The following is a 15000-nucleotide window of genomic DNA, read 5'->3' as shown; positions in this document are numbered from 1 at the left end:
ATTAGAAAATGAATTCTAAAAGTATTCATTTGGATTACAGCAGAAAAAAAAGTTCTGTTCTAATACTGGATATTTCCTATGTACCTGTAACTTCTTTCCTACCTCTCTTTTAGAAATTCTTTTAAATTTTACAAACCAACAGTTAAAAGTTACAAATAACCAGTATTAAGACTTTAAATTATTAAGGCCTTTTAGAATTCTATGTTGATATGCCTAAAGCTTCGTTTTATGTAACCAATACTGTTGGAAATTGCGAGGGTGTGTCTTTTTCAGCAAGACAAAACTATGCTAACGTAATATGAACAGAAGTAAATTTTTGGTAAAACTTGCAAGAGTGAAAAGATGATTCATTTACGATATGAATGCTAGGCAAAATAAAAAAGACAGTGCATTTGAATACTATAAAACAAATGAAACACAATATGAAAGGAAGTGATTAAACGTATTAATTTATGGTTTTTCTTTTTGGAATGAGATATGTCTGCCCCCTCAAGTCCTAATAACAGGAATACAAAACCTCTGTAAGCAGAGAACAATGAACATAAGCAAGACAGTAAGGATCACAGTAATTCACTCCTTGAATGCTCCAAATCTTCATGGCTTAAAAAGCATCCCAATTTTCTCCAAAAGGTAGTGGCATTTATTCACTGGGCCATAGCTAATTTTACATGGAATGCAAAAATGTTAGTTTAAGTTTAATTTACCACTCTATTTAAATATTTCCAATGCAGCCCTCAAACTGCAGAGCTATCCCTTCGTCTATTTTAATTTTAAAGTAAGTTAGCAAAGGCTTCTTTCTTAATCCCCAGAGACAACCTACATAGTGACACAAACGCACAAATTTATGACAGCAACATAAATGCTCTTCTGAAGTAATGTGCAACATTAAGTGAAAATCGTTTCCTGGAAAGATATTATGGGTATCTATATTTTATTTGCCATCTTAAACATATCTGAGTCTTTATGGCCTTATTTTTAAAATGTATTTCCTTTTTATATTTCCTGGTGCAAATGGACTGCATAAATAAGCAATGTGCTATGAGGCTTCAGACCAGCTGATAAAACCTTTCAATTTTCATGCCAGCTTCTTCTTTTGTAATTCAAATCCGCCTGGAAACTGGCAGCTCTGAAAACTGAAACAAGCACTGCCACAAATACCTTGTAATGCTATCGACCTTGTCTGCCCATGCAGTGAGAAAAGGGGATGCGCATGTGTCTGCAGCCATCCAGATAACACAACTCATTTTTTGGGGGGTGGGGTGGGGTGGGGATAACAGAAGCCAGCCCCAGACAGTGCACCAAAAGCAGTCATTACCAGCCACACCGGAGAATAAGTCTCTTCAAAATATACAGTGCATTTAAAAACCACATATGAGGTTGAGCTACTGCTGTCATTACCAATTTTAATTTAGCTTCTTCAGTTTGCCAGTCAGATAAACTCTTTAGTGCTGTTTTTTAATCTATTTGCCACGTTTTATGTTTAAGATTACAGTAATATGGACAGGAGAAGGAATCACTTTTAAGGGAAATAAAGAAATAGATCCGCTTATCGGCGCCCATCAGAAAGTTCATTAATCAGCCAGGCTTTGTGCCCTCTAAATTGAAAGGTTAAATAATCCTCTCAGGAATATTTCTTGGCCCCTCCGCCAATTGTCCAGAAAGAACTGCCATTCACAACACGCAGGATCGGTGACAGGGTATCATACTACTGTTTGGACCCCAAACAATGAGGGACAAATGGACTGGTTTACAAAGAACCTTTTAGTACACGAATGGAAAAATAACCACAAGCTTTGATGCAGGGTGGAGGGATGAGGACTTGGAGACAGGATGTGGGGGAAGGGGTGGAAGAGAACACACACAAGTGTGAATAAATGGATATTTTATCTCAATGTTTACTGCAGTGGACTCTAATATACAAAACCTATGTTCATACACACCTTCTTGACAATGTGAAGTACTTAACAGATGCAAATCTGCCTCTACAATTGGGCATACAATTGTACATATCATATCATGGAAAAACTGAAGACTAACAAAACCACAACTTGTATAGTATATAGTAATATACAAACAACCCTAAGACTTCAATTTTGAACAAAACTCAGTAGCACTTCCTCTCCTTCACCAAACCCCAACACCTGCTTATTCTATTGGAATACTTAGTCATCAGTCTGTAAGTCAGATAATTCCAAGGCAGTAAGAGCTGTTTCGGAAGGGGAAAATAAGAGGTATTCACTGCTTATTTGCTTTTAGAACATACTCCATCTTAGCTCCTGTCTGTCTGTCAGAAGGAGCAAATATGAAGGGGAATGCTTTTTTGAAAGAACATAGGTCATGGGCACTGAGAAACTGCTTAGTTTTGTGCTGGCTTTCTGCTGAGCTTAGACCTGAATGTAAGTGAGTAGAGTCCGAAAAAACAATTGATTCTGCTCTTAATACTCAACATTCTATTGTGAAGTCAGGCTGGCTTCTGGCAACAGTCAGTCATATAAAGGCACAAAGCAATTCTACCCAAAGTACTAAAAACTAAAATATGCTTTTATTTCTCATCATTTTTAACATAAACAGTCTCACCTTAGCAGACATTATAATTGGTATAAGAATTACTCATTATTTAAAGAAAGCAAAGACTTATACATTTTTATTTGCCTGTGACAGACAACTGTATTCAGATGACATCAAATTTAGGAATTAAAAATTTATGAATTTAATATATATTTTTAATGTGATAGCATGCCTTTATATAATACACATTTTATAGAGTAATTTTCATTTAGAAGTCACCTACCTATTTTTGTGATCTTCTCTTAATGTCCTTATATAATGATTTTGGGCAACTCAAGTTAAGTAAATAATTTTCTATATTTAAAGGTTAACTATACTTATAGAAGACAAATGCAAAAATAAGGAATTAAAAAACTAAGATAAACAGTTTTGTTAACAAGACACTGCAAGTAGTTTTAATAACTACTTTGTAACTGGAAGTCAATCATTTTAGTGGAATAAGAAGGAAACATTTTAGGAGGCAAAAATCATTATATGTTTCCTTGTTTTAGGCAAACAAGTTTTTTCAAAAGACATTAGAATAGGCCATCTCTCCAGATGTGAGGTGCCAATGAGTTTGCTGTACTGGAATTTAGGCTACTGCTAGGTGTTGTACTAACTACATTTATATACTGTGTTGATACAGGCTATGTATCAGGTTTTATACTAACCATATTTACCACCCACATTTCTTCAGAGGTAGGAAGAGGAGGATCCTATATCCTATATACTTTAATGTGGCTGGCTTATAGTAAAAGAAAAGGCCAGATTTTCAACCAGTATCTAATTGCCATTCTTTCCCCAAATATTAAGAAGAAAAAGTTCGCTAGCTACTCTCTCTAACACACATCTTCCCACTTAGGTGAGTTTTCTAGCATGTTTTCAGGGATGCAAAGAGAAAATGTAGTATAAACTCAAAAGAAAGGAGTGTGAGAGATCCTAGAACAACAATACTGATATTTAAATATACATAAAAATTTAAGGAATGATCTAAAACTTATTCACTTAATAAAAACAAAATACAAGGCAATCTACAAGTAAATGTAAAGAAAGTGTACTTATGACAAATAAGTATTTACAGACATTGGTATATTATGAGACTGTAAAGATGACTTCAAAATCTAACAGACTCAGTTCTATTGATTTTTTTTTTTTTTTTTTTTTTTTTTTGGTTTTTGGGCCACACCTGGAGATGCTCAGAAATAGCTCCTGGCAGGCACGGGGACCATATGGGACACCAAGATTCGAACCAACCACCTTTGGTCCTGGATCGGCTGCTTGCAAGGCAAACGCCGCTGTGCTATCTCTCCGGGCCCAGTTCTATTGATTTTTAAATAAAGTCATGTGGGCTGTAGTAATAGTACAGTAGGAAGGGCACGTGCCTTGCAGGCAGCCAACCTAGGCTCAATCAATCCCTGGCATCCTTATAGTTTCCCGAGCCACTAGCCTAAGCATACTATGGCCTAAAAAAACCCCACAAAAGTGATGTAAAAGAGGGTTAGAGGGATCATACATGAGATAAATCATGTACCTGCATGTAGTAGACCTCAGTTTGATCCCCAAAACCATAGATGGTTCCCTCAGTCCCTGCCATGAGTAATCCTTTGGCACAGAGCCAAGAGTAAGCCCTGAGTATCACTGGGAGTGGGGTCTCCCCTTAAAAAGTCATGTAAACAATGTAGTACCTTTACTACCAATTGTTACACACCTATATTTCCTTCAACAGGATTAATATATCATTTCTAAACAATCTGAAAAATTCTTGTCTGAAATGTGGTCTTTGAGGGTATAGATACAATTAGATGTCTTTTTAATTCCAAAGATAATTTTCTTCAGATATGAGTTGGTATTTCTCAAAACACTAGAGTTACTGGTTTTGAAGGAATAATAGAATAAAATACTTATAAAAATATATGTGGGGGGCCGGAGAGATAGCACAGGGGTAGGGCATTTGACATGCAAGCAGCTTACCAAGGACCAACGGGGGTTAAAATCCCAGCATCCCATATGGTAACCCGTGCCTGCCAGGCATGATTTCTGAGCACAGAGGCAGGAGTAACCCCTGAGCTCTGCCAGGTGTGGCCCCAAAACAAAAATAAACAAAAAAACATGTGGGGAGGCCGGATTGATAGTACAGCGGTAAGGCGTTTGCCTTGTATGCAGCCAACAAAGGACGAACCCCAGTTCGATTCCAAGTATCCCATATGGTCCCCCAGCCTGCCAGGGACGATTTCTGAGCTCAGAGCCAAGGGTAACCCCTCAGTGCCGCCGGGTGTGACCCAAAACCCAATCAATCAATAAAAATAAATAAAAAACAATGCATATTGAGGCTGGAGCGATAGCACAGCGGTAAGGCATTGTGGCTAACACAGGACGGACTGGTAAGGCATTTGCCTTGCACGACATAGGAGGGACCCCTGTTCGAATCCCGATATTCCATATGCCCCACCGCCCCAGCCTGCCAGGAGCGACTTCTGAGTGCAGAGCCAGAAGTAACTTTTGAGTGCCCAAAACAAAGAAACAAACAAAACCCCCAACAACAACAACAAAACAAAAAATGTGGGAATCATATGAAAAATTTCAAGTTCCAAATTTGATTTTATCAAAAATTTAATAGCTTTTAGTTATGTAGGAGTTCTCTTTTTTTAAAACTTGAAACACCAAAGAGAACGGGGCAGATAAGAAAACTAGAGAACTAGAGAACATGTTTTGCATGCTGGAGTCCTGGTTTGATCCCAAGAACCACAAAGCCCTTTAAGTACTACTGGAGTGAATCCATATTGGGAGTAGTCCACAGCACCACTGTGTATGTATACTGGGAGATGGTTAGAAGAAAGTCCTAGGCTTCATCCCTGGCAATGCACTGTCCCTTGAGACCAAGTCAGGAGGAGACCTGAGTACCATTGGATATAAACTCACCAAAATTCTTAAAAATTCCCTTAAATTTACATCTATTATTGCAGCACATTCCATAACATGATATATAATATTAATTCGCATACAATATTAACTCAATATTAATTCATGTTAAAAAGTAAAAGGATTCTTTCTGTAGACTTTTCCTACAGATTATTCAATGATTGACCAAAACCCTACAGGTTGTGGCTGATCATGATTCTGAGCATCTAAGTGAATCCTAGTATCTAAGCCCTGTTAGGAATTATTGTAATCTACCAAGTCATTCACATGCATGACCACAAAAAGGAATATTTAATACAAATACCATTAGTCCAGTATACTTTATTTGCTTTTAGTTTTACACTGATATGCCCAGAGTAAATTATGACAAGCCCCATCACCTGGAATACGTTTAGTTAAGGAATGACATGAGTATTTTGTTCAGAGCACATATAAAAAGAACTGCTCAAATATGCTAAAATTATTATTATTATTATTATTTTTGTGGTTTTTGGGTCACACCCGGCAATGCTCAGGGGTTACTCCTGGCTCCATGCTCAGAAATTGCTCCTGGCAGGCACGGGGGACCATATGGGACGCCGGGATTTGAACCGATGACCTTCTGCATGAAAGGCAAACGCCTTACCTCCATGCTATCTCTCCGGCCTCATGCTAAAATTATTCTATGGAGTAACTTCTACATTCTTTAGTCTGTGTAAACAACATGACAAAGAATAGATTCATTCATTCAACATTTCAGATCTTTAAGATAGAGTTTATTAAACAGTCAGAAACTGAGCAGTGTTAAAACTGCATGCATGGGGCCGGGCGGTGGCGCTCGAGGTAAGGTGCCTGCCTTACCTGCGCTAGCCTAGGAGACGGACCGCGGTTCGATCCCCCGGCGTCCCATATGGTCCCCCAAGCCAGGAGCGACTTCTGAGCGCATAGCCAGGAGTAACCCCTGAGCGTCACCGGGTGTGGCCCAAAAACCAAAAAAAAAAATATTTAAAAAAAAAAAAAAAAAAACTGCATGCATTCAAAAAAAATTCTTAAACTATCTGTTTATATTTATTTTGTTATAAATGCAACACTAATTTAGAGTGCAGTGTTTCAGGGAAAAAGTATTTTTCTTTGGGACTACATATATTTACATTTTAAAAAGGAGAAGAAAAGATATTAAAATAACTAAAAATTTGGGCCACATGTGCTAAGGCTTAGGGATTATTTCTGACTCTAAACTCAGGAATTACTCTTGATGGTGCTCAGGAGAACATCTGGGATGCTGAAGACTGAACCTGGGTTGGATATGTTCAAGGTAAGCATTCTCTCTATCCACTGTTTTATCTTTCTGTCCCAAAATTACTTACTTTTAACAAATGGATTAACACAAAAGTTAAATATCAAGAAAAAGTACTTATAATAACGAACTCTTTCACAAGTAAAAGTGAATGACATAGAGAAGAGGAAAAAGGGCATAAAAGGTCTAGATGTGGGGCCGGGCGGTGGCGCTAGAGGTAAGGTGCCTGCCTTGCCTGCGCTAGCCTTAGACGGACCATGGTTCGATCCCCCGGCGTCCCATATGGTCCCCCAAGCCAGGAGTGACTTCTGAGCACATAGCCAGGAGTAACCCCTGAGCAACACCGGGTGTGGCACAAAAACCAAAAAAAAAAAAAAAAAAAAAAAAAAAAAGGTCTAGATGTAAATTGCCCTTTTTTGTTTGCTTTTGGGTTATACCTGGTGGCACTCAGGGGTTACTCCTGGCTCTACATTCAAAATTTGCTCCTGGCAGGCTTGGGGACAATATGGGATGCCGGAATCAAACCATAGTCCATCCTGGGTTGGCTGGTTGCAAGGCAAATATCCTACCGCTGCCATTACTCCCAGCCCCTAAATTGCTCTAAGCATTCTTCTTCTTCACTTTTTTTGGGGGGGAGGGGGCCATACCCGGTGATGCTCAGGAGTTAATCCTGGCTATGCACTCAGAAATCCTCCTGGCTTGGGGACCATATGGGAAGCTGAGGGATCAAACCAGGTTTGTCCTAGGCTAACGCCAGCAAGGCAGACGCCTTACCCCTTGAGCCACTGTTCTGGCTCCAATGCTTTAAGCATTCTTAAGACACAAATTGGTTAAGAAGTAAGATAATGAACATCTCAACTGACATTTCTTTAAAATTGTAATAAATAATTGCAAAACCTGAAGAGTCTACAATAAATCTCTAAATTCTAAATATAATAATCTTGGCCCCAATCAGTAAGAAGTAGAGCAGAAAATAAAGAGTCACAGGGATTTTTTTTTTTTATTTAGTGGTCAAAGGAAGAAAGGAAGTTACTGATTATAGTGGCACTACATATTCAATTAGTTTTTTTATTGAACAGATGAACACTTAAAAATTGAATAGAAATCATGTCTGGTGGTTGGTAATTGGGACATTAAAGATAGAAGATGGCAAAAACAATGTCTTCTGCTATCCTAGGTGCCATCCTAGGTTTAGTGCTAAGACCAAGACCACCAACCACAGAAGATGGATTAAAATGACACTGAGGGAACAGAACTTCTAGAACCACAAAGACTGACTTAATCATAAGTCCCACCCCTGGAACTGTGCAGATACTGAGATCTCTAGATACAGAGGTCTGATTGTATCACCCAGGACGGAGCAGAAGTCTTCCAAACACCACAAAAGCACCACCGGGAGAGTAAATGATCCTGAACAGAGTCTATACTTGATCCCATGACAATATATTCCCAGGGCGGAGAAACCCCATATCTCTTAGGCCAAATGAATTCCTTTTCGAACGACCCCAATATTTACTGTGCCAGGGCAGGAGGGAAAAAAAAAAAGCAAAAAGCACAAAACATTGTTTATTTTTTATATATTATTTTTTTTATCTTCATGTACTATTATTATTATTATTATTTTTATTTACCTATCTATTTTTGGTCGATTTCTTTGTTTTGGTGTGGTTATTGAAGTTGTTGGCCCCATTTATACTTATCTTTTTTTCTCTTCTTTTCTTTCTTTATGTGCTCTGCCATGTTTCTTATCTCAAGACCATGGCGGGTTTTTTTTTTTTTTTTGTGATGCTTATCGTTATTGTTGGAGTCCTCACTGGATATTTGACACTTCTTTTTGTAGTGGTGGAGTGTTTCACCTTCTTTTTCTCCTTCGTCTCTCAAACTGATGACGAGACCCTCTAGAAGAATTCCGCTTATTTTCGGCGTATTAGACTTTTACCCCAGTTTATTACTTTTCTCTTCTTCAAACAAAACCACGTAACTTGAACTAGCTAGTCCTGCCTCCCAGTTAGAGGGGGAAATAAGGGAGGCACCAGAACCAAACAGGTGCAAGACTACTAAGTAGTAGGCTAGGTACAGAGGGGACGGCATATTCTAGCAGCACTGGGGGTGAGGGAAGAGGATATGGGAGGTAGGACAAAAACGGAGGTGTAGGGAGGACAAACTGGTGATGGGAATCCCCCCTGATTTTATGTAAATATGTACCTAAAATATTATTGTCAACAATATGTAAGCCTCTATGATCAAAATAAAAATTATATTTAAAAAAAAACAAAAAATAAAAAACAATGTCTTTTAGACCAAAACATTAATACTGAATCTCTTCTAAACTGTGTGAAAGCTCCATAATTATCATGGCTTGATTACCTGAAATAGCAGAGCTATTTTTAATATTGCCATAAAAACTTAATATTTAATTAACATGGGGATGGGAGATAGAAGAGAGAGGGTAAGGCACTTGTTTTGCATGCGGCCAACCTGGGTTCTATTCCTGGTAACCCATATGTCCCCTGAGCACCACCAGAAGTAATTCCTGAATGCAGATCTAGGAGTAAACCCTGAGCCTGGTTGGGCATGGACCCAAAACAAAACACAAAAAACCAAAACCTTGTTTGATAAGAAAAAATTACTCAAATTATTAAAATTTTTTATTAAAGTTATTTTATTAAAATCCAGAAAAGTAATAAAGTTGTTAAGTTTTGGAAGGTACGAAACATCAATATTTCTTTGAAAAGAAAACTTGATGGCTCTGATATATTTTAATAATAAATTATATTTATAATTTTATTCTATTCCTATTTAAAAGTATGTACACTCACACATGTTTAATGTCAAGGAAACACTGAGGGTAAAAATAACATATGCATGTATAATTTACAATGTTGCTTTCTCCTCTTTCCATTACAGAAGCTTTAGAAAATTGCTTTTTGATGATTTGGCAAATTGTATTTATTTTAAAATGAATCTCATTTATTGAGATTGATAATTCCAGGTTTCATTTACTTTGAAATTGCATTTTCCAATTGCTTCCAATGATAAGTTCTGGCAAAATGTGGTCCAACGTGTTAGTAAAAAATGTGGCCCAATATGCCAGCGAAAAGATTAAAAATAAAAATCAGTTTACATACTATATATAAAAGTAGCAATTATATTTTATACTAAAGTGATTATTGAAATAAGAATTTACATAAATTTTCCATGTGAGAAATTTGAAAAAGTTTGGCCACTTGCCTAAATATATTTTTTAATCATAAATGGTGTTTTAAAAACATTCTATTGATGCTCCTTCAGAAAATTCTGCATATTTGGGTATCAAGTAGCTTGAAACAAAAACAAGTCTGATTTATTATGTAGTACTATAATAGAGAGAGGATCCTGAGATACAGAACAATACATGACTTCTAAATCATCAGACCACAATCATATTCACCTAAGGGCAATTTATATGAAAACTAAATTTCTGTCTACTAGATAGATACAATATCTCAATTGTAATATCAAGTAAAACTTGGTCAATCAAAACACTAAAATAGTGACAGCAGAGATAGAAGAAAAACCCTACATTTTAAGAAGAGTTATTTCTGATTCTTACAAGGCAAGTAACTTAATCCCTGTACTATCTCTCCAGCCCCTTTTCCAGATTCTTGAGGTGATTAGCAAAACAAATGGAAGAACTTCCAAAATTAACTGAAAAAGCTTATGACAACTTGCAAGTCAGTCTCAAAAAAATGGCACAAAGAAAAGTTGATTTAAATAATTCCAAAATAAATTTTTCACATGTGGACATATCCCACCCTCCCCCCACCCCCATTCATTATCCAACTTAGAGTCAATTAAGAGAGGGGCAATTTTTCATGAAATGACTCTAGCTCAAAGATGACTATTTTCATTTTGTTTCTTATTAAAAATTCTAATTTAATATCAGGCAGCTACAAAACTGTTCCTCACCTGAACATATCTTCTATCACAATTCCAGGTTAAAGACTACTATAAAGCCTTATAAGCAAAATCTGTTTTCTAATTTTCTTCCTTTTGGACCATAACTAATTCTTCTGAAGTTAAGTTTGTTTACATAGAGGACTGATTAACTCCTCTATGGAATGGCAAGGATGCTGTAGAAAGTAACATTCTCATTTAGTACAAAGTTCTCATTTTCATAATGTGAAGCTTAGAAAACACATTTCAAAGCTGATGTTTCCAGATAAGGTTAAAAATGAAGGGGCAAAATGAAATTATATTAATCATGGTCTGTAATTCAACAAGGTTGGTAAAAATTACTATTCATTACTAAAAAATTTGGTCACAAACCTATCCTAGTCTAGAATGGAAGAACAGGAAATGACTCTTCCTTATATCCCTCTGAGCAAGTATTTTACTTCGAGTATAAATTTTAGGCATTATAAACACTAAACATAAAGGTCAGATTTATATACAACTTCCCCCAAAAGGTCACATTTGTGTTTTATTTTCCTTAAAACTTAAGAGTTAAAATCAGAGTCAGTAGGTTGTCACACATTTTAACAATGCACACAAAGAAATCCAAGCGCAAAATTAAACATAAAAGACGTATTGTCCTTTTCGTTCCTTAACACATACAGCCCTCAAATAGCAAATTCCTGGTTACTTTTTTAAGTAAGTAGATTAAAAACAAGATTAACAAAATGCTCAAAGCATGTCAAATTATGGCTTCTACTAGTTTAAAATTCTGTTGGTTGTAAAACTCTGTTGGTGGCCATTTTGGCCTCAGATTTTTAATATAAATGAGGCCAAAATGACAGGGGATGGGGGAAGGGAGTTTCCATCTTGAATAGCTAAATGGGGAAAATTTTTATCTAGAATGATCTAAATGTTGAAAAAAATTAAAATCAAATTTTACCAAAAAATTGAAAATAAAACCAGATTTAAAATCCAAGAACAGTGTTATATTAGTCAAGACTTAAAAAAAACTTGTTACACATTTCTTTGAAGAAGGAAACTATAAACAATTTAGAAAAAAATATTTAATTACTAAATAACAATCAATTTTTTTTTCATTTTTTCTATGCAGGCCTTCAATGAAAATAAGTTACAAATTGAACAGATATTAAATAAATCAAGAAAAATAATACAACTAAATAGTTGCAATTAAAAATATACATATATCTATCTTGAACACTGATGTGTTAAAGACACAGTGAGTGAATTTTATTAGCTTATACCCTCTAGAATGATCTAGTTCTATGAATGTAGTGAGGCCTAGCCAACTTTGTTTAAAAGCTGTTCTTTTCAGATACGAATTGTTCAGAAGGCTCTTTTTCACCTCAATGAAGTTGAAAACAGCAAACACTTCTTTAATATATTCTTATTCAGGACAGGTGTTTAAGAATTTTTGATTCAAATATTTTCAAGGCTAAACAACAATCTTCTAAAACCTTTCTAAAATGGATAAAAAAATAGCATTTTAACTAAAGACATTAAAAAAAGAAAATTGATTTCTGCATAGATTTGAAATTGTATATTTTAAGTTGCTTTGCTTGGTAAATGACCTTCTAGTCTTGCTGATCCAGAGGTAGATAAAAGTAACGAGTTCTCAAGTGTAAAATTCTCCAAATAAACATAGATATATTAATCAGTTTATTGCTCCTAAGCATAGATCATTTTGGTAAGAAATGGCTAATTCTGGTTAGAAAAATAACTAATCAATGCTTAAGTGTAGAAATTTCCAGAAGACTGGGAGCAGTTCAAAAGTGGGCTTCATATACTTGGTCACTGCTCAGATAAAGGCTGCTCTCATGTGTGAGGGCTACTATGAGTCAATAGATGGCAGTCCGGTGCCTGAAAAGGACCTGGAGAACACTAAACTCAGCAGGAGTCTTCCTTTAATTAAAAATGAAATATTGCACTTAATTGTACAGATGTGGGTTTTATCTAGATACATATTTGTTTATTTTATTTTAGATGAACCGATGCCTATATATACCTGCTAATAAACAGAACAGCTTTGCGTTTGTCTTTGCCTAGTAAACTTTTAATTATTGAAGCTCAATAATTATGCATTGTGACAGTGATTACAATTACAGTGTTATTTTGAAACTAATCAGGATTGTGGATTAAGACAGTTTTTAAAACAATTCTGTTATTAAAAATATAGTATATGCTATAATTCCTCAAAAGGCAAATATATTAGTTTTATTTTATTTATCTAGTTTGATGATTCTGTTTTTCAAACTCTACAATAATATATCTTCAAATATTTCTGCTATATTAAGTTCTAATTTCTATCTTTCTGTGAAAGTTATAAAGGAACATAGATACACAAAAGAATTATTTTAGAAAAGAAATTCCCACACTTGAAGTTTTCTAGACTGAAATTCTTTAATTTAGGAAAAAGTAATGTTAATTACCATAGTCTCTTAATAAAAATACTGATAAAAAAGTACTATGTAAAGTGACTGTGATCTTTAAAATTATGAGATTAAATCAAGTTTAAGCAAAAATATCACTACATTGTTATAATAAAATATATATAAGCAAAACCTAATATATGAATTACAGCTGTAATATGTCTGTTATCTGTATCTGCCTATGAGTATGACACTAAAGATTTTAACAAAATCCACCGAAATTTGAAGGATAGTTGAGAAACTGCAGCTTTCTACTGAGAATCTTTAAATGAAATGTAGAAACAAATCATTTATTATTCCTTGCTTCCTGGGCCTGTGATAGATACAACAGTATATAATTGGTCATTTTATTACTATTAAGAGGAAGGCTGGAAGAAGACAGGTTTAAAAAATTTTGCCCTATTTTTGCTACCCATCTTCCTATAAAACTTTTGACCATGTTAAGAAACAGCATTTCATTATATAATATAAACATATAATTTAGAGTATTTTTGTTGTCTTTTGCTCAGCTAATAAATGTTGATACATTAAAAAATAACTAGTAGGAATATGGTGAATGAAAAATTATACAGATGATATTAAAATAATCTGACTTAATTATACTGGAAAAAGAACCCTAAGTTTTTTTGCTTTTACTTTGCCTAAAGTCACAATGAAATGAGAACTGAAAAACCAGATATCTTTAAACAGGTATTTGTACTTTTTGAGTTCATCAAAAGGGACATTAAAAATGTGACAGCTGAATTTTCTATAAAATATACAGTAAAATTTTGCTAGCATTAGAAAAGTATAGTAATTTCTAAAATGTCAGAAAAATGATAATGGAAGATATTATGAATTGCATGCTTGTGAACTTTATATAATACTTAAAAAAAACAACTGGATTATAATTATTTTCATAATTGTTCCAAAGAATACTTTTTCACTTTAATGAATGAAGTACAGGAAGGCTGAGAGAGATATCATGATATAATCACCAAATGATGTGAGAAATAAAAATAACAATCAGAATAATTTAAAAACAATCAAATAAAGGGCAGGGGAGTGGGCAGGGGAGAAGAGAAAAAGTGTATTATTGCTTTCTCAGTGTAAAACTCTTCAGATGTTTATTATCTTCCAGAAGAAGATGCCTGTCTATATTTTATGGTCAGCAGTTCAGAGAAGGGTAAATAGGCTTGGTCTTGGGGAAAATAAAAAAGGTGTTTCTACTCACTGTTAGGTGATACTGCCTCCAGATTTCTGGGCAAGCCTGGAAAATAAAAATATTGATCAGCTGGGAGCATGAAACAAGGTACTTTACAGCCTGTTGGTTTTGGCATAACCCAGCATCCACCGGTGTCGGTCACAGGAAAATAAGAAGCTTAACAGAAAGGGTCTGCATTTCAGCTTCAAAAACCTGGCTAGACAGTTTAATTGAATTTTACACTGGTTTAACACACTCCCTGCCATTGTCAGAAAGCCAGTAACAAAGTTTTCTCCCTCTTTTTTTCCCCCCCAGGTTAGAAGTTTTGGGCACTAAGATGTGATTAAGAACCACAACTTGGTTAAACTGATAAATAAACAGCAGTGTCCGAAATCAATAAGACTCACAAAATACACCTTTTAAAGATAACATTTTGGACTTTAGTAGTATGATAGAACACAATTTAATAGCAATTGCTTTTAAAAGAACTCCAGAGCAGTTATGTATTTCTAATATCTGTTGCCATTCTTCTACCTAATTACTTGCTGCTAACTTTCAGTATTTTATGAGAGTAAAAATAATAATAATGATAAAAAATAAAAAGAGCCTTAAGAATCTAAAAGCCATAACTTTCCCCTTAGGAGTATGCTCTATCTTTACATTTATAGTGCTCAAAACAAAACCACCACCAC

At 35.1% G+C, this 15000-nt stretch overlaps 1 protein-coding gene across 1 annotated transcript in view; it reads right to left on the bottom strand.

Annotated features, from left to right (window-relative positions):
• Positions 1–15000, bottom strand: part of ZCCHC7 (zinc finger CCHC-type containing 7) — a 236079-nt gene that overhangs the window by 22170 nt on the left and 198909 nt on the right. Inside the window, exon 5 of the mRNA XM_049773414.1 lies at positions 14339–14374. Coding sequence (XP_049629371.1) covers positions 14339–14374 — 36 coding nt within the window. The remainder of the gene's footprint in view (positions 1–14338; positions 14375–15000) is intronic.

The sequence above is a fragment of the Suncus etruscus genome, chromosome 1, assembly GCF_024139225.1.
Source record: "Suncus etruscus isolate mSunEtr1 chromosome 1, mSunEtr1.pri.cur, whole genome shotgun sequence".
Classification (NCBI taxonomy): domain Eukaryota; kingdom Metazoa; phylum Chordata; class Mammalia; order Eulipotyphla; family Soricidae; genus Suncus; species Suncus etruscus.
This window is presented reverse-complemented; position numbering and strand designations above follow the sequence as displayed.